The sequence below is a fragment of the Anopheles cruzii genome, chromosome 3 (assembly GCF_943734635.1).
Source record: "Anopheles cruzii chromosome 3, idAnoCruzAS_RS32_06, whole genome shotgun sequence".
NCBI classification, from domain to species: domain Eukaryota; kingdom Metazoa; phylum Arthropoda; class Insecta; order Diptera; family Culicidae; genus Anopheles; species Anopheles cruzii.
In genome coordinates, this window is record NC_069145.1 from 5,715,755 (window position 1) to 5,735,820 (window position 20,066).

A 20,066-nucleotide genomic window follows, 5' to 3' on the forward strand; every position below is an offset into this window, starting at 1 on the left:
AAGCTTAACATTCCCTGCCTTCGGTAGAATAAAAGTGTTTGAAAAAAATAACCTTACAACCAAAGCCTACTTTTGCGGTAGTCTGTCGTTCCCACACGCGCAACGCGCTAAGCAACATAACCTCACGAGTCACCCTTCTTTGATCGTAAAACAGAGCGCGATTCATAAAAGGTTCACTCGAAGGCTTCTTGCAGACTTCGGTTCGCCATTGAGATGGCGGCCTATCTACGGATCCCTGGTAAAGTTTGCGTATAACCCTCTATACGTGTGTGACTAAAGTGTAATGCTAAACTACGCCTAGTGCTAAGATATTGAAACAGGCTATTAGCGGGAGGAGTAACGTTTGATGCGCCTTAGTAATACACGCATACTGTATTTTTTTGCTTTTCTTTTTCTGCTTCTTGCTAATTGGCTATTTTACATTGTTTACAGCACATAAAACCGTTGCGCATCAACGAAACCAACACACGCGGGTTGAGTAACCCGAATCAAACTGAGGTTTGCACTGAGTTTGTAATAAAATGCTAATCAAAATCGGTTGGTTTTGGAACAAAATACCGGTTTTCAGCGGAGTTTAATGATAAAAAAGCACACAATTCGCTAATCGAGAGGCGCTAATCGCGATCGTCTCTAGTCGGATCGTCTCATATACATAGGTGGAAAACCGAACCGATCAGCGGGAATATAAAAAGAAGCATATTTTGATTACTATTAGATGCGAAATATTTACGTTTCATACCCGTTCCCCTTCGATTCGTCCCATCGTCTTGGTCCTCCTTTTTTGCATCACAATCTGTCCCTTCTCCCCCTTCCGGTGCTCCCCCCCTTGCTCTACTTTTATCACATGCGCGCCAGAGTTTAGATTTTCGGCAACTTTTCCGCCACCACGAGCGGATTCTCGCGCTCGAGCAGCTTCCGGCCCTGCAGCTTAAAGTCGTACGAACAGTTGTGCGCCTCGGCGTACCGATGCTGCGCGCAAAAGATCTTCTCGCAGTGACACTTCATGATCATGATGACGCCGAGCTTTTTGTTGCACTGCGCGCAGCGTAACTTTTTCGATTTAATCTGCTCCGTAGCGTGGTGCTGCTGATGCCCTGCCACCCCTTCGCGGTCGTCTCCGTCTCGTGCCCGATCGGTAAGCGGTTCGGCCGGGAACGTTAGTACCGCCCCGGCAGACCCGAACAGGCCGAGATCCGAGCGTGGCGGCAACCGTAGCAACCGTTCCGTCGCTATCCGGTCACCGAGCCCGTTGTTGTGGTTGTTGCTGCCCACCGACCTGCTGTTAATGGTGGCCGGCGGTAGCGTCGTGGTGGCGCCCCGATCGCACAGCTGCTCCCGATCGATGTGCTGGATGATGGAAGCGATACCCGGTTCGTCGTCCAGATCGATATCGTCCGCCGGTGGCCCCCGGGGGCCATGGTGGTGCTGGTGCATCTGGGCGATGCGACGCGAGGCGGAGAAATGAATTCCGTCACCATCCCGGTCGGCCGTGTTGAGCCGCAGCGGACCGTGCTGTTGGTGATCTTTCGACAGCAGATACTGGTAGTGACCGTGACCCTGGTGGGCATGCTGCGGTTGTTGCTGCGCCTGCTGCTGCTGCTGCTGCGGTTGCTGCTGCTGTTGGTGCAGTATGTCCGGCAGCAACAGGCCGGAACTGGAGACACTTTTTCTCGTCCCCAGATGATGATGATGGTGGTGGTGGTGATGGTGCTGCTGCTGCTGCTGAGGATGATGGTTCTGTTGCGCCAGATGCCGATGGTGGGACAGTGGCGGGGCGCTAATGTTAATAAATTCGGCACTATCGAAGATGTCGCTCGTGTCAATCTCGACGAAATCATCGAAAAACGAATCCATATTGAACAGACTCTCGTCCGAGGGGAAATAGTAGTCGGACTGCCGCCGGAGCGGGGTCGAGCTTCCGTTTCCGCCATCCAGCACCGTTCCACCACCACCACCGAACAACAGTCGATTACGATCGTCGACCGTGCCGCTGTCGGTGCGCATCGCGCCGTCACTACCGCCGCCACCCGTCACCAACCGGCTGCCGTCCGCGGATCCGCGGGGCGATACGGACTTGTCAACGGTGCCACCACCGCTGGCCACCGAGCAGCAGCTCAACCTCGAGAAGCGGCACTCAAAGTCACCGCCGACCGTGAAGCAGCGGCCAAGGTCATCGTCGGCCAGATTGGACCCGTCGGTACTGCCGTCGCCACTTCCGTGCATCGAATCACCCAGCATCTCCGCCGAATCGGCAATGGCCGCCAGATGATCGCGGATGCCGTGCAAATGGCGCGCGCCACTAGCACTGCCGTGGGACTGCCGTTGGTGCCGAAGGTACAGGGCATCACCACCGCCACCGACCGTTTCGCCGTTTTCACTGCTACGCCGCCGGGCAGAACCATCGCCGCCGCCGCCACCACCACCCGACGACGACGACGACGACGACGGTGTGGCCGCAAACAGGGCCTTGTAGCGGTTCAGATTTTCGTTACTCCGCACGTACGCGATGTGCTCGTTGCTGGCACGATGCTTCAGCAGCGGCGACAGTTCGCTCGTACCGTCCGGGGCCAGCAGCGTGGTCAGCTTCTTCTTTGCGGCCGCCGCCGCCCCATTGCTGACGCACTCCAGCTCGGACGTGGAGCTCGAAAGGCACGCATCGTTTAGGTTCGTGTAACCGCGCCGATACTGGGACGGGATGGTTTCGAGCCGCGACAGCTGCGGTGGCACAAGCCGCCCCACGCTGGTCCCCGTGCCGAGGGCCGCGTTCAGTAGCGTTGGGCTGCTACCGAACGCTTTCCGGAACTCGTTCAGATCGATCGATTTCGATTTGCTGCCCACGGCCGCCCTGTAGCCGGTGGAAGCGGCGGCGCCACCAGCCCCACCGCCCAGTTCGGCCACACTGAACAGATCGTCCTCGTCGGACGAGATCGACAGGTGGCTGTGGATGAAGCTGGTCGAATTCGAGGTTGCCCGCGGTCGGCGGATCGATGAACAGGAAGACGACGAAATGCGCTCTTCCCGCCCGCCGTCCGCTTCGTCGCCATCGTCCCTGACCACCTGGTGGCCACCAACAAGATCGCCCTCCTCGTCACCAAAATCGTCGTCCCCATCGTGTTCCTCATCCTCGTTATCCCCGTCGTCCTCGTCGTCATCGTCGTCCTCCTCTTCCTCCTGGTCGTCGTCGTCGTCCTCGTCACCGAGGTCGTCTCCGCCACCGAAGCGCAGTGCATCGGCCGCGGTCATCTGCAGCCAGCCGCCACCGGTGTTGATCTCCAGGCCCGATAGTGCCGGCAACTTTATCACATTTCTACTATCACTAGTGTGGCCCACCGCGTGATTGCTTCCGTCACACGCTGGCCCGCACTGATCACCGTTGGCCGCCGCCGCCGTCAGTAGCTCCACTCGTTCGATCGTCGCCACCCGATCGTTGTTGCGGACAAACTTGAGCTCCAGCTCGTTGATGCCCAGTTCCGAATGGGCCGCACGACCGACACTGGGCCCATACGAATAGCTGGCGCTTTGCCGATTGTTCCAATGGTGACACCAGGAACTGGAACAACTGCCACCGCCACTCATTAGCGGTGCTTTGCTGGGCCCGGGCGTACTGATCAGACTGCCGTTGCTGCCAAACAGTGTCGCGCCGGGCGGAGGGCTAATGGTGGACGGAGCCGGAGGACACCGGGCGCTGGCCGCTGAGCGACATTCGGCAGCAACTTCGGCCGCCAGCTTAAGCAACGATTCCGATGCCAGCTTGGCTTTCGCCGTTACGTCACCGATCGTACCCGCCGTCGACGGTGTGGCGCCATGCGGAAGGTTCACTTCGAGCAAGCTGTCCGATAGATTCGCCGTAGTGCCACCCGTGTGGTCACTACTACTCTGCTCCAGACCGCTGCCGGTGGAATCGCCCCGCACGGTAGCGACCGTTTCTAGCTGCGAGTAGGACGCCAGAAACGATTCCACCGGGGAGTCTTCGCGGACGAGCAGCTTCGGCAGCTCGTACACGGTGCCACCATCTGTGCCGAATAAAAGGAAGGGTTTGAGAAAGGATCTTGAGCGGTGCGCGTGGAACTCCGCAGCTTACCATCGGATGATGTTGATTTGTACAACGCACGGAATGCCGTCTTGTCTCCGACGGCGGCATGCGCCCCGCTTTTGAACGCAAGCTCCGCGGCAGAGGCGCCCACCGTCGTGGCCGCTGTGCCACCACTGGACGCTTTCATGCCAATATCGTAGTCCGCAATGTACTCGTCAATGTTGTTCAGTGCTGGAGGATTGATATCCGGTAACGACTTCTTGCCCATGGCACCCGCCGCGCCGTACTTTTTCGGACAACCTCCTACGCCACCATTGCTGGCGCCACCCACCAGCAGCTTATTGAGCGCATCGTTCGAGTACGTTCGATGGTGTTTCCGGGACGGGGTGAAATTGAGTAGGTCGATCAGATCGTGCAGCGAGGCGGAGGACACTTTCTCGTCCAGCTGGCGCAACGATTGCGTGGTGCAGCCACCTCCACCACCCAGGCCCACCCGGCCTCGACCGTCGAGCCGGGCCTGGCTGGCGCTAATGCTGCCGGTAGAAGCCGCCCCGAGCCGGCCACTACTACGCCGCCCGCCGCCGCCCAGCTCCGAATCCATCCGGTTCAGGATTCCGTTCGAGTGGAACGACAGCGACCGTTCGAGGCCCGCGCTCGGTCCATGATGACTCAGATGGAGCGCGGCCGCGGCCGCATCGCGACCAAAGTCCAGACTCTTGGCACTGATCGTCTTGAAGGAGCGATTGCGCTGCAAGTGCTCTCGTATCTGTGATCGCTTCTCTTGCTCCAGCGACGACGCCGTATGGGTGCGGCGGGCCGATGCGGCCGATGCGGCCCCTCCGCCGCTGCCGCCACCGTGTAGTACATTCACCAAACCATAGTTGAACGAGGGGACCGTCGTTGAGGCGTCCGTTTTCTGGCGACCAAAGTCAATCACCGCCGGCATCGACTTTCGATGGCCACTAGCCGTTCCGGCAGCGCCGGACGCATGTAGCGACCCATCGTAGCCCGTGGTCGGTCGGTGGTAACCGATTGGGCACTTTTCCTCCTTAATCACAGTCTCAAGATGCTGCTGGTGCTGTTGATGATGATGATGGTGATGGTGATGATAGTGCTGATTGTGACGCTTCTTGTGACGGTACCGATAGGCATTGCTGAGGTCAATCTCGTTCATTAGGTCACATCCGCTACGAAGGGACACCATCGTCGTTGCCGTCTGGCGTGTGGCGTCGTGCACGTCAGCGCCATCGTGACCGGTGGTCTCGCCGCCATTCACCGGTGCACCACCGCCACCGTTCAGTCTCTTCTTTTTCTGGCTCAACTTTGCTTTGATTTGTGCCAATTTCTGTAATACAAGTTGGTCATCAGTTGGTTAATCCGCTTTCGGAAGCCCAGGTGAAAAAGGTACCTCTTTTGTAACGGCAATATCACGCTCTTTTTGGCTCATCTGGCCGGATCCACTGCCGCCGCCGGCGCCGGTGCCGGAACCGTGACCAGCCTGGCCGGCAACACCACTGCCGATGACCGATCGCGAGATGGAGCTCTTCATCCCATCGCCCGCCTTCTCCGCGCGCACTTTCATCAAACGGTGGACATTCTTTTTGTTGTCCTTGTAGAAGAGCAACTTCAGCCTGGGGCTCTGGAGGTTCATCAAATCTTCCCTGTGACAGAGGGGGGGTGGAAGAAAAAAGGAAGGGTCAAAAAAGGGACGATATGGATAGTTCATAATTCGATCGCACACAAACAGGGCGATCATGACGGGACTGGGGATTGGTCTCATGATTGAAGCAAACACACATTACTTCGCACCCCACAGACAGTTGACCCCGCGACGAAGTGGCGCGATCACCGCCGTCCGTGTCGAGTGATTTAAGCTTTGTCGGGAAGTCGGGAAAATGGTTAAAAATAGTTTCGCTTTCTCTCGCTCTTTCTTAGCTACGCCGTCGGCCGGCCCCGAGAAAAGGCCCCACCACCACAGATTTAGCCAGCTTTAGCCTTATACGGGCGAAACTTAAAAATAAAACCCTTCGCGGCGGCGACGATGACCGACCGATCGATCCGTGGGGCTCCGGGGGGCGGTGGCCCGTGTACTAACCCCGACAGCACGTCGCTCATGTCGAGCCAGTTGTCGCAATCGGAGGAGATGGTGACGAGCCGCTTGGACGAGATGGGGCCACCCTTCAGGCCGAGGACGAGCTTCAGGCGGGATCCGTTCACCAGCGGGATATCCTTCATCACCATCGCGTCGGTCAGCTCCGTGTGTTTGTACAGCAGATGCTGCTGACTGACCGGGATTCCTGTGGGGACACGAAAGGATAGAGCCATCAGTAATTGAGCGTTTGACGTTGAAGAAAACGGTCGACCGCGGGTCGAAAGAAAATGCGTCTCAACTTAGCGACGATCATGTTATTTCGGGATCCTCTTTCAAGGCATACATTCCCCCCCCGGTACGCCATGGGATCAACCTCCCTTTCTTATCACTCCCAGCAAAGGCGTGCAGCAAAACTTCATCAATAATACTGCTAATAATAATGCACAATTACGTGGCCCCTGTGCGCCGGCGTCAGTGTACTGTGTGTTTCTTTGTGTGTGTCTACCCGGTGCCGCCGCTCGTGGCAATTGACGGAGAGGTTTATAAATAGAAATCCTATTTCTTTTTCCCGTTGGCACATTTGGCCCGCAACGTTCGGCAAAGCTAAAACACTCGGGATAGAGCAGCGCGCTGGCTGGCTCGCTGGCTTTCATCTTGCGCTCCCCGCTGCAAGCAAGAGAACTGGCCACCGCGTATTTTGTGACACAATGTTCGCCGTTCACTTTATCGTCACACTGTACTCTTATCAACCGGTGGAAAGGTGTGCGGTTTTCGGTTACAGCGCGCTTCCCACGTCATCAGCTGTTCTGTTGAATGGCAGGCGCCGATACTTACGACGGATAATGGAGACCGATAAAAGGACAGCGAGAATTCGGAGAAAAGCATGATATAATCGATTTTGGAATTGTAATTGCAAAACAGGTCTCTAAATGTTATCACAATCAACCCTTCGCTGAGAGTTTTAGCGAAGTGTTGAAGCGATGGGGATATAACGATGTATAAACGACATTAAATTCGGTTTGGGATTGGCCCAAGATTGGCTGTTACAGATTCGTTTGACAAAAGTGACAAACTATGCGATCGCAATTTAATTTGACAAATTAATTAAAACCTTTTTCGGTCATACATCAAAAGAAGAGACATCTAAAACTTGCTTGCTTTACACACAGCTTGCTTCGTTTCAGTCCGGGAACTTTGTCGTCGCATCGTGTACTAAAATCTCAACTCATTGCAACAGTTCACACACAAGTTTCTGACATATCCCTGCCACAAATCAATCTACCTCTGACTCTGGAGAAAGAGATCAATTAAATTCTTGGAAAACTCAGAACGTGGCCCCACGTAAACCACCCATCTCAATGCCAACGCGGCAAGTTCCGTTGCACTGTCGGATAAATACGTTGCACTTTCAATGACGGGATGGTTTTTGTTTTTTTGCAATCGTGAAAAGAACTGCCGCCGTGAATCCAAAGTTTGCCCCACACAAGCAACCCGTAAGCCAACTTCCACCACCATCGGTGATGGTGGTGGTCGTTATCAGTTACAACGAATCGTTGACACGCTCGCGAACCAGTGCACGTGAACCGTTCGTGCACAGCCGCGGGTCACCACCCACCCGGAGCCAACTTCTCGGGGGTCGGGTGGTTCACCGATCCGGATTGGCGGCGTGTCGCGCCCCACGGTTCCGGCGCCGGAGGACGGTGTGGAGGTTTGGCGGTTGCGCCGCCGTTTGTTGATAATAGTGCTGCGGTGCGATGCGATGTGGCTAATAATAAATATCGATTCCGACAGTGGCGACGGCGCCTGGACCAATGCCCAACAAATAGTGCACACGACGGGGAGCGCGTGGGTTTGCAGCACGAAAAATTCATATTACTTCCATCAAACAGTCAGAAGGGTGGCCAATATGCGAAACTTTCAAACCGCACCTGAAATGCTTTGAAAAAGGATTTTAGTACAATATGGTACCTCTGAACTAACGGTTGTGCCTGTCAAACAAAGCAACCCTTGAACCGGAAAGTCAGTCGCAGACATCTTAGATAAGCCAGGGCGGGGGGGCCTCCTGATTCAAATTCCACGATTGTGCAAGCATCGCGCGCAGTTCTCCCACACACCCGAACGGTCGCAAACGTGTGTGCGCTGCCATCGCCATTCCGGTTGACTAACAAATCGACACCACGTTATATAAATTATCATTTCCACAAGAACCTACCTGAACTGACAGATTGCCGGCATTACGCAACGCAATTCTGAGCTTTGAGCAGCTGGCTGTCAACTCGCAAGAGCAGCGATCGCAGTAACCGACCATTGTAGCGCCGTTTCAAGGCCGAATATTACTTCCGATGGCATGAGCTAGCTTGTGTGTGTGTGTGTGTGTGTGTGTGCGCACACAAAGGATTGAAGCGGGTCCATTTAATTCTAATTCCCAAGTTCAATAAATCATCCTAGTGCGCGACAAAGATACCGCTGAACGATGGGCACGATTTGTCGCTGCCATATGGACATTTGGTATGTGTGAATGGTGTGTTCGCGGAACAATGAAATACGTGCTTCTCAGCACTCCAGGCGCCGGTTTCACAAAGAACGACTCCTCTTCCCTAGGCTCCTTCTGTACAACCAGACAACGAACGTGACCCAAGAATTCGATGGTTGCTGCGATGGATACCCAGGCGCTCTCTGTCAACGTATTATCGCGAAAGGTCAATTGCTGGAACTTACCCTCATATTTCTGTATCTTCGATTTGATGTATCCCACCGTGTCCATATCGTTGACCGTTACTTCGAACTCCGACCCGGTCAACGTCTCCACGATGATGTCGTACGATGGGGTCCACATTTTGTAGCGCTGAGCTTCCTTCTTTTTTTTTGTTGCAGCAAAAGCAAATCTGGACGTGTCAGAGTCCGAACAATAAGTCTTCGAGACGGTGCGGTTAACACTCACGCGCGCGATTCGCGCCTCGAAGCGGAGGATAAGAGGAGCGTTTAGCACAGAGAACTCGCCTCCCGAGCCGCGCGCCACTATCTTCTTCGCATCGGATATGCCGACAGCAACATTACCACAAATCAACGTGGCACACTTTGATCGTGGTGGTGATGCTTGGGAGGAAAGTGAGTGCAGCGCGACTGGCGTCGGGTTTAGTGATTCGAGCCCGCGATGCGGAACAAGCCAACCATTGATCCTTATTGGCGCCGGAAGTCGCTCCCTCCCGGTCGGAAACACTGCCCTCTCTTGTTTTTTTTGGTACCGTGGGTGTCACCCACACACCGCGGGAGTGATTAGCTGAGCCACGTTGACGCTCCGTCGCTCCGTGTTTATGTTCACACACCGAGACCTCACACACTTAGCACACTTGGCACCACAGCAAGCTTTGCCCCCTGCCAGCACTTCGTTCGCGAAAAAGCCACACGCCAGCGACACGGCGGCGACAACGGAACTTATCGCACTCTAGGAAAACAGAATCGCCATCACCAGCGCGACCGGGGCATCTGCTGGGCCGAAAGACTTATCCCAGCCGCCACCATCCGGGTGGGGGGAGGCGGGTTTCGCGCGACGGAGCGGAAAAAGCACCCCGTGGCGAAAAACGGAAAATCTATTTAATTTAAGAACCTAGGCAACTCCGCGTAAACACCTCCACGGCGCGCGAACCGTCTGCGGTGCGGTGTCTTTTACCGCCGCTGCTACTGCCGCCGCCGACGACATTCATTCATTATCGAAGCGCTGCCGCTCGTGCCGTCTCGCTCGGACGCACACACTGGCTCTCGATGGTTCGCTCCGGTTCTCTCGCTCTGTCGCCCTGACAGTTGTTGTTGCTTTTGAGCCCTGTTCGAAACACACACACAAACACGCACCGCGATGACGGCGGCGAAAATGCCCGAGGCCCGCTGCGATCGCGCCTTGCCTGGCCTGCACGAAGAATGCACGTCACGTCAGTAACGGGCGTCTGTATGGGTGAGGTACGCCTTCTCGATCGAGTGTGGCGCGAGGAGGTAACGGTGGTGGTGGTGGTGTGTACGTCGCCAAAGGAAACGGGCCGCCGACGACGACAAGACGACGACGGGCGGGAGATACGGACGAAATCACGATTATGAGGCCGCGGCGAACTGAAGGTGATGAAACTCGGACGTAAAATGCGTTGTAGCTTATTTCGCCCCGTTGGCCAAAGTTCGCACGAATGACGATGTGGAGTGCGGTTTTGGGTTGTGTGGTTGACACAATATTGCTCGAAATTAAAATCGAACCACAGCGAACGCACTGACGGATAAGGCGCTATTCGCTCGGGAAACCCACAGCAGCAGCTGGTTCGTAGCTTTCTCCTACCCGTCCAGACGACTTGCCACTTTGTAGGGTAGGACGGACGGCTTTTTTTTCACCACACGCCACACTTTCCGTTAGTGGCAATATCGCACAAACGTTGGAAACAGTTCCATGCACTTTCTACACGCAATGCACTTTCTTCTCGCGAGGCGCTAGTGATACGTAAGCGCGAGTGAGTTCCCGGGTGAGGAGAATTGAATTAGTCAACGCGACCGACCTCGGCCCGTGGAGCGCACCTACGCGAGCAGGGAAAAGGGTGAAAAGTGAATTGGTTGAAAAATATATGTGTCATAAACGCGTAACGTAAGTAACGCGCCGTTTGACGTTACACTTTTGACGTCTCATCGCCATCATCACACGGGCGAAAACGTAGAACGGGCGAAGTGACGTGTTCATTTTGACAGCAGCCTTTGACGTGTTGCTTTTGGCTTTTGGTACGGAGGAAACGGATTCGTTCGTGGTTTGTGGTTTTCGGAATCGGAAAAGATGATCTAACTGTTGAAGCGCGTTCTCGTCTAATTTGTGCAAGGTGTGTACCCCGCTTCCCGTATTGATGCGCAACACAATCTGCATCTCGGATCTCTTTTGCCAGCTTCCTCGCCGCCCACAAGGATGACGACGTACGAGGAGTTTATTCAGCAGAATGAAGACCGGGACGGCATTCGGTTTACGTGGAACGTGTGGCCCACGAGTCGCATCGACTCGACGCGCCTGGTCGTCCCGCTCGGCTGCCTTTACCAGCCGCTCAAGGAGCGTCCGGATCTGCCCCCGATCCTGTACGATCCGGTCATTTGCACGCGCACGACCTGCCGTGCCGTGCTGAATCCGCTGTGCCAGGTCGACTATCGGGCCAAGCTGTGGGTGTGCAACTTCTGCTTCCAGCGCAACCCATTCCCGCCACAGTATGCCGCGATCTCGGAGCAGCACCAGCCGGCCGAGCTGATTGCCGGGTTTAGCACGATCGAGTACACGATCACGCGCGCCCCGTGCATGCCACCGGTGTTCCTGTTCGTCGTGGACACGTGCATGGACGAGGAGGAGCTGACGGCGCTCAAGGACTCGCTGCAGATGTCGCTTAGCTTGCTGCCGGCGAATGCGCTCGTCGGTTTGATCACGTTCGGTAAGATGGTCCAGGTGCACGAGCTGGGCACGGAGGGGTGCTCGAAAAGTTACGTGTTCCGTGGCACGAAGGATCTGAGCGCGAAGCAAATACAGGATATGCTGGGTATCGGGCGTGGTCCTGCGCCGGGCCAGCATCCCGGCCAGCATCCGCAGCAACAGCGAGGGCAGGCGGCACCGCCGGTTCCGCCGGCGAACCGCTTTTTACAACCACTGCACAAGTGTGACATGGCTCTGACAGATCTGCTCGGTGAGTTGCAGCGCGATCCGTGGCCGGTCTCGCAAGGCAAGCGTTTCCTGCGCTCCACCGGTGCCGCCCTGTCCATTGCGGTCGGTTTGCTCGAGTGCACCTATCCGAACACGGGCGGCCGAATTATGCTGTTCGTCGGTGGCCCGTGCTCCCAGGGCCCCGGTCAGGTGGTGGACGATGAACTGAAGCACCCGATACGGTCACACCACGACATTCAGAAGGACAACGCCAAGTTCATGAAGAAAGCGATCAAGCACTACGAAGCGCTGGCGCTGCGTACGGCCACCAATGGGCATTGTATCGATATCTACTCGTGCGCCCTCGATCAGACCGGGTTGCTGGAGATGAAGCAGTGCTGCAACTCGACGGGCGGCCACATGGTCATGGGCGATTCGTTCAACTCGTCACTGTTCAAGCAAACCTACCAGCGGGTCTTTGCGGCCGACCAAAAGAACGAGCTCAAGATGGCGTTCAACGGAACGCTGGAGGTGAAGTGTTCGCGGGAACTGAAGGTTGAGGGCGGCATCGGGTCGTGCGTTTCGTTGAACGTGAAGAATGGCACCGTTTCGGACACGGAAATCGGTATGGGTGGCACCGTGCAGTGGAAGCTGTGCACGATGAGCCCCAACACGACGATGGCGTTCTTTTTCGAGATCGCCAATCAGCATACGGCTCCGATACCGCCGGGCGGTCGCGGTTGTCTGCAGTTCATCACGCAGTACCAGCACGCCAGCGGACAGCGACGTATACGCGTGACGACGGTCGCGCGTAGCTGGGCCGACGGGGCGGCCAATCTGCACATGATTTCGGCCGGGTTCGATCAGGAGGCGGCCGCTGTGCTGATGTCGCGGATGGTCGTGTACCGGGCCGAGTCGGACGATGGGCCCGACACGCTGCGCTGGATCGACCGGCAGCTGATCCGCCTGTGCCAGAAGTTTGGCGAGTACGGCAAGGACGATGCCAATAGCTTCCGGTTGGCGGAGAACTTTTCGCTCTTCCCGCAGTTCATGTACCACCTGCGCCGCTCGCAGTTCCTGCAGGTGTTCAACAACAGCCCGGACGAAACCACCTTCTACCGGCACATGCTGATGCGCGAGGATCTCACCCAATCGCTCATCATGATCCAACCGATCCTATACTCGTACTCGTTCAACGGCCCTCCGGAGCCGGTTCTGCTCGACACCTCCTCGATCCAGCCCGATCGTATCCTGCTGATGGACACGTTCTTTCAAATTCTCATCTTCCACGGTGAGACGATCGCACAGTGGCGCAAAGACAAGTACCAGGACATGCCGGAGTACGAGAACTTTAAGCAGCTGCTACAGGCACCGGTCGACGATGCACAAGAGATTCTCCAGACGCGCTTCCCGATGCCGCGGTACATCGACACCGAGCAGGGCGGTTCGCAGGCACGGTTCCTCCTGTCGAAGGTGAACCCTTCACAGACCCACAACAACATGTACGCGTACGGCCAGGTGAGGATTCGCCAGGGTTCCAGTTCCATATGCCGATGCCCTAATCCCTAATTTTCTCGTTTTGAATCTCGCCCTCCTCAATGGCCCTATGTGTGATGGTTTTCATGGTTCCATTCGTCTGTACCATGCGATCTCGTGATCACTCGCCCGCACACCAACACACGAACTGAAACAAACGGGCACACGTGACACGCACGGCGTGTTGTTGTTTCTCTCTGTGTGTGTTTCATGGCGATCGTTTACACTTTGTCCCCTTCCTCCTTCCCTGACACACTGCGCATCACAATATCGATCACTCGATACGGCTCTGAAGATGGCGGTTCCAAGTGCGGTAGATATTGTTTCTTTATTGTTTTCACAATTCCCTCTCATACTTTAATGGATGGTTCGAAACTGGAGCACTTACTTGGGAATCATTACTTTCTTCGTTCACTACTCAAACAGCACACGTCACTAACCAAACTCTATCATTTTGTTTGGGTACTTTGTTCTTCGGCACAGTCTTCGGGTCGGTTAATTTAATTCTCCTGGGAATTCTGCGGTTATTATTAACAAACCAATCACACCTTATCAAACCGCGCCACGTGGTGGATCGTGTGATCATGATGGGTTCGCGGATCCTTGAAAAGTATTGCAAACCTTTCGGGGGACAGTTGTGGTGTCATTCACGCATTGTAATTTTGCTAAGGTGTTTAATAAGTAAGAAAATATTTGTACTTTAATATGGTAGATAAGTTCTCCTATCTGGCTATGTCTAAATGCAAACTGGTAATCATTTCAAATACTTTAAAATTTATGAATATAAATTCAAATGTGTCGGATGCGTTGGGTCGTTACAACTGTACAAATGAAACTCTATTCAATTGTGTTAATAGACCACAGAGGCCACTAACTAATTATTGCTTCTTACTTTAAATACGTTCAATACGAACAGTATCTCTATTTAATTTATTGCAATCTTCTAATACTTCTTTGTATCTTTTATCTTCCATTCACGCCCAATCATGCGCCCCAATCAATCCAATCACTCTCTCTGATATCTAGGACGGTGGCGCTCCCGTGCTAACGGATGACGTGTCGCTGCAAGTATTCATGGAACATCTGAAGAAGCTGGCCGTCTCATCGACCACATAAGGACGTGTCGACGACGCAGTAGAACGGCACGAGGGGGTGCGGAGCGATCTGTCGCTCAATGTGCGCTTTTCAATTAAAGTTTAAATTGATCGCCGTGGGTCATCAGTCCAGCAGCGCTCTCGTGCTGCTGTCCATATCGCGCGAAACAGTATAGATGGAGCAACGCAATTTTTTTTTGTTATCAATCATTTCGATTTATGTTTAACATTATTTGGAGGGTGCAAGTTTGTTGCGATATAAGCAAGTTAATGATAGGGCCAAACCACAGCGCCGAACACCACCGATATGACGACCGTGTCGGTGGCCGGATTTGTGGAGCTAATAAAATATATTAATATCATATGTACGCACTCTAGTGGTCAATAAAGCGCATTTCTCGTTGGGGACACGCAAAGCGAACTTAATTTCGGAGAAAGAGATCGCGTTAGTTCTGGCGGAAGAATTGGTTTCCCATTTTATTGTTCTTGCTGGTACCACCCTCTATTTACACATCAACAGTTTCAAGCATCAACCTTCGCATCCTTTCGCGTATTGCGGTCTCTAATCACCAATAGATTGGGAGTAAGTTGTGTGCGCCCTTTGAAATTAGTTTTAAATAATATATCTACACCGGAATGGAATCTGCGGAAGCGGGCCCGAACGGGTTCACCTCAGTTCAAGAAGCGAATGGACATCTTTTGTTCCACCTCCGTGCGTTCCAGTGCCCGACAGAAGTCGTCGAACGAAATTTTGCCCACACCGACCGTATCCGCCTCGACGATCGTCCGCTCGGCGATGCTATTCAGCTGATCCTGGCTAATGTTTGCCCCGACCATCATCTGCAGAATGTTCAGCAGCTCGTCGCGCGAAATCGTCTCGTCATCATCCAGATCGTACATCCGGAACGCGAACCGCAGCTTCGCTTCGCGGCTGTTCAGTTTGTTCTCCTTGTTCGGCTTGATCGGCCGGAAGTGGGCCAGCACGCGTGTGAACTGGCGGAAGTTCACCCGATCGTCACTGCTGTCGGCGAAGAACGAATGCACGATCCGCTCACACAGCGGATTGATCGCGAGCTCCGGGATGCGCAGAAAGTCTTCGCGCGAAAGCGTTCCACAGTCATTGCGATCGAGCGACGTGAAGCGAGAATACAGACGCTCGATTTGATTCGGTGTAACTGTGCGAAAGAAAAACGGAAATGGATTAGAAAACATCAGGGCACATCAGTTCTGGGAGACGATCCTAAAACCGAGGTCGACGATCGCGTTTGATCCTAACTGTACAATTGAGAGCTATCGAATTGGTGTCACGTAAGGTTCATAGATCAACTTTGTCCAGCATCGTCACCGCAAACAGATTGTTGGCTAATGAAATCTTTTTTGCACGGGATAACCTTCAAAATATGAAGCGCCGATATAGAAAACAGTTTTTGTGTGCCTTCCAAAGGCCTACTGCGGCGCGCGTGGTGATTGACGTCGTGCGCTCGTTAGCCCCGGACACCCATACACGCCAACAGGGGGCTTTTAATTATCTACACCCTTGTGCTTGAAATCGTGCGCGGATCCACCTCCGGCCGCGGCTTTCCATCTCACCCCGGAACCACCTTCGCCGCCTTACTACGTGTCCAACACTCTTATCACGGGGCACCCGTGTATAATTATGGGCACTTGGGTAAATGAAGGTAAAGTAGATAAAACAACCTCCCCCGTTGCCCCATTTCTTTCCTGACCGAAGATTACGACATTCCGTGTTTTCCTATTTGCCGGACACCGTGTCACAGCCACAGCTGGACCTCGACACTTCCAGAAGGACACAGTGTGAGGAGAATGAAGCCCCGTTCTACTTACATCCAGTTTCCTCGTGAATCTGGGCGATTTCTTCCTCCCGCAGCAACAACGATGATTTATTGCCCATTCTGCGTACGTTGGCTGATGGATGGACGAGAAAGCGAGTTTGTTTGTTTGTTTTTTCTCTGCGGACGCGACCGAAAACTTTGAACGACCCCGAATGAATAACGAATGATCGTCCGTCCTTTTTGTTGGAGTATTGGAGTGAATGTTGAAGTTAGCAACACTGCATGTACTGAATTCTCCAATTGGCAACACTGTCCTTCTGACAGTTGTATTTAACGCCGTAATAAATTCTTTCTTTCCTGTCGAACCTCCTAACTTAACAGAACGTGTTTTTATTCAGCTCCGCTATCCTGCAACACTTTTTCGTAATGTCCGCGAATGTAATGTTTCGATAATGTCAATTGCGAACGAAAAAACGATAAAACCATTCCGCGAACACAGCCACGCACGCATTCACACTCGCATTCATTTCTTTTTAATTTGGTGTGCTCGAGGTGCGTGTATTTGGTTTCTCCCCACAGCTTTATTGTTCGAATGAAATGAAACAATCGCAGATCCTCTTTGGCCTTAGGTGGCTTTTAAACATAGTTCCGAAGGACGATATTCCACAAAACTAGTCAAAGAACTGCTTATTACTTTAAAACGAACATAAAAAGGCCAAAGAATCAACAACACTTTTTCGCTTTGTTTACAACCGTGACTTTTCGTTAACTGTTCTACTTTCCTACTGTCCTACGGATTGTTTGAAACTGCTTCTTGGTATCTTTTGCTTTCTGCTTTTTTTTCTTTCAGTGCAGTCATATGACGTTCACCTGAGTCGATTTTTCTTCTTCGCAAAAAATTTTTCTTCTTCAGAAAGCGCGCGGGAACTTACATTTCGGCCGACAAAACATCCCAGTTGGTGATTTGGGCACTCGGCAGCAGTTCGACGTTGAACGAGATTGCACACTGGCGACAGTGGCCTTCCTGCAAACCCTCGCCCCCGGAGTACTTGAAGCGCAGCTGAGCGTCCAGCTGCCGTGGGACGTGCCCGGTCGATATGCCAACGCTAAGCGTTGCGAACGACGAGTGGCCCGAATGGGAGGACCGGACGGACTGGACGTTAACAGCTCGTTCCGCCGGTGCGTGTTCGTCGGAGAGCTGATGCGACTCGGAATACTCGGATTGCCACTGCCACCGGACAGAAATCCTGTGTGCCCTGCGTGCGTCCCACCACCACCGCCACCGCCGTGCGAAACGGTCAAACTCTGGGGTCCCGCACTGTTCATCCCGTCCGGGTGCTGCGAATGTGCGTAACCGCCACCACCCAGCAGCTGTCCCGGGCCGGCTGTAACCGCTCCCAGAAAATCCGCCTCCCCGTAGATGACGAGCTTGAAATCGATACTTTCGTTTGGCGCGATCGGCAGCTTACGGCTCAGTTCGTCGCTTGCGAGCTGAAATATCCGTTGCTGCAAGGAAGCGTTCAGGGCCGAGTGGAACGTTGCGTCCACGTACTCGATCGCGATGTTGCTGGTGTTGGTGAGCGTGATCGTACACTCGCTCCGTTCCCCGTTGTACAGCGTGATGCTGGCGGAGGTCGTGACAAAGTCGGCATTTGGCATGCCGCTAAAAGTGGAACACACGCTGGGTTCGTAACACACGCTGGAAACGCTCTAGCATCCACTGAGTATCCGGTGATGATTTTCGCAAACGCGTCCTCCCGCCGTACGGTCGCCATCCGCTCAACGGAATAGTCTGTAAACAAAATGCACTTTAGTTGGTGGCAAATAATTCAACGCGCCAGAGGCCCGGTAAAAGCAGTTACACACTTGGTGTTACGGTGTCGCTTCTGGCGGCCAAAAGTTTGGGATGGCGACGGAATTTTATCAACTTGCGAAGGTACAATTTGTTTGTGCCCTTCGTGATTGGTCCCGGCGGTTCACCAAAGTTGGTCAGTTCCACTCGCAGCGCATCAGTAGCGTAGTCCACGGCTGTAGGTCGATGATTTTAGTAAAATCATTAAACTTGATCAGATATGTGAAAGTCGAGCGCGTTGACTGGGCCGTCGAAAATCCGGTAGTATTTAATCAGCTTCCGTATGTTCACGTCATAAATTTTCACTCGACAGTTGTCCAGCGCGATTGCCACCAGCGAGCTGTCGGGATACCAAGCACTGTCCGGAGGCAGGATCGAACAGTTTCAGCGTGCGGTCACAGCGTACCCATTTTGTGTGTCCGACGAACGAGGAAAGGAAATTTTTTGCCGAGCATCGATGGAATCCAAATTTTTACCGAGCGATCCTTCGAAGCGGAAGCTATGATGCGGCCATCCGGAGACCATAACGACGATAATCCCACAACACACACCAACAACCTCCAACCACAGCACTCTGAATTAAAAAAAGGCACCAATGGCAACGAGAAAGTGATACACTCATTCGAGTGCAAATCGTTTTGATTTTTACTGCAGCGTTTTTGCACTCTATTGGAATCACTCCTCCTCCTCCTTTGTGACTGATTCCAACAGAGGCACAAACGATGTGTATTTATCCAACTTCACTACAGCCAGCTTGCAAATCATATCATCAATATGAAATTTAACTGCTGCTGTCTCCAATTCGTCTTCGCTCGTTGTGGTGTAGATATTCAATTCGGGCCGTGCGTCAATGTTCGACGGAAATGTTATCGATTCCGTCGCCGGGTTCAAAAGTGGCCGTCCTAAGACTACCATACCATAATTCTGTGGCAATGCCGATGCCGATGCCGATACTTGTTCAAATTTGACCACTACCACTACCGTTCTCTTGGCCAAAAACCAGGTATCGGCATCGGCTTCTGAGACGACGTGACCGACGAGCACGAAGTTCTCCCTAATTTTAACCATACGGCCATTGTTCATAACCGTAGGGTTGTTAATTAATCGGAGATACCGACGGGCTTCCTGTTCAAGTTGCAGGGCCTTTCCCACCTCCTTGACCGCCTGTTCAGGATCTTGACTCTGGACATCCTGCGATAGGGTGCTGACGAAGTCCTCGAACGGGTTGGTCGAACGGCTGGGTAAAGGCCCATGGTCGGGCACCTCGGCCACTAGATGTAGGAGGCAGTGGACGTAAGGCGTTACAAACTTGACTTCTTTGTAGTAGTCTGTAACGTACTTTGACAATAAGTAGTGTGCATAGCGCAGCAATACTTCATTCCGAGTGCGGTTACAAATGTAACCGTAAATAGAGTTTGTATTGCTCTTTTGTTAACACCTGCTTAAATACAACTACCCCCACTACATCTTAAAAATATCCCCACATTTCAGGGGACCAACATTTAAATTGCTCAATGAACCGGCCGTTTTTCCGCTCTTGCGGGAAACGGACTGCGCACAAATCGCGCTGGAGCAATTCAAATTTACGTCCATCCATTCTACTCTTGTGGGTAAAATAAAAAAAAAATTCCGTCAATACCCCTAGATGAAGATGATGTCTGTCATCTCCAACAATGACGTTCCTTACGAGGTCGATTTGCAAATTTGCCAAAGGGGTCATTTCCGTGGCTTCACAACCAGTACGATGCGTATCATCGTACCGACCAGCCACAAACTCAGCGTGCGTTCGTGGGAGGGATTCGGTGGTGTCGTGGAATGATATCGTATGTCCTACCGGTATTCCTTTAATGGTGCAACCGTGGCACCCATATTGACCATGTATGAAAACCGTTTCTTTAATTATAGTAAAAATAATTATTTTAAAATTATTATTATTTAAATTTACGCCGCTAAGATACCTACCTTTCATCAGCGCGCGTGCCTCCGCGTCTCCAAGGACCATTGTTACTTGCACAGTTGGTAGCA

The 20,066-nt window shown here is 53.2% G+C and overlaps 3 protein-coding genes across 4 annotated transcripts; 1 reads left to right on the top strand and 2 right to left on the bottom strand.

Annotated features, from left to right (window-relative positions):
* Window positions 1-298: 298 nt before the first annotated feature.
* LOC128275305 (uncharacterized) lies at window positions 299-8,961 on the bottom strand. Its single transcript, XM_053013762.1, has 5 exons — window positions 8,844-8,961; window positions 6,129-6,330; window positions 5,442-5,694; window positions 4,090-5,378; window positions 299-4,015 (listed from the first exon to the last, which is right to left on the bottom strand). Exons 1-5 carry the CDS (start codon window positions 8,959-8,961, stop codon window positions 859-861), a joined length of 5,019 nt encoding a protein of 1,672 aa, XP_052869722.1. The 3' UTR covers window positions 299-858.
* Window positions 8,962-10,841: 1,880 nt separating this feature from the next.
* Window positions 10,842-14,804, top strand: LOC128274045 (protein transport protein Sec23A). Of its 2 annotated transcripts, XM_053012130.1 has the most exons (4): window positions 10,842-10,969; window positions 11,033-13,284; window positions 13,598-13,615; window positions 14,329-14,804. In XM_053012130.1, exons 2-4 carry the CDS (start codon window positions 11,053-11,055, stop codon window positions 14,416-14,418), a joined length of 2,340 nt encoding a protein of 779 aa, XP_052868090.1. In that variant the 5' UTR covers window positions 10,842-10,969; window positions 11,033-11,052; the 3' UTR covers window positions 14,419-14,804. The 2 variants fall into 2 exon arrangements, with proteins under 2 accessions (XP_052868090.1, XP_052868091.1); XM_053012131.1 differs by lacking the exon at window positions 13,598-13,615.
* Window positions 14,699-16,418, bottom strand: LOC128274046 (calcineurin B homologous protein 1). The gene is made up of 2 exons (XM_053012132.1): window positions 16,242-16,418; window positions 14,699-15,571 (listed from the first exon to the last, which is right to left on the bottom strand). The coding sequence occupies exons 1-2, from the start codon at window positions 16,306-16,308 to the stop codon at window positions 15,069-15,071; spliced, it is 570 nt and encodes a 189-aa protein (XP_052868092.1). The 5' UTR covers window positions 16,309-16,418; the 3' UTR covers window positions 14,699-15,068.
* Window positions 16,419-20,066: the final 3,648 nt, after the last annotated feature.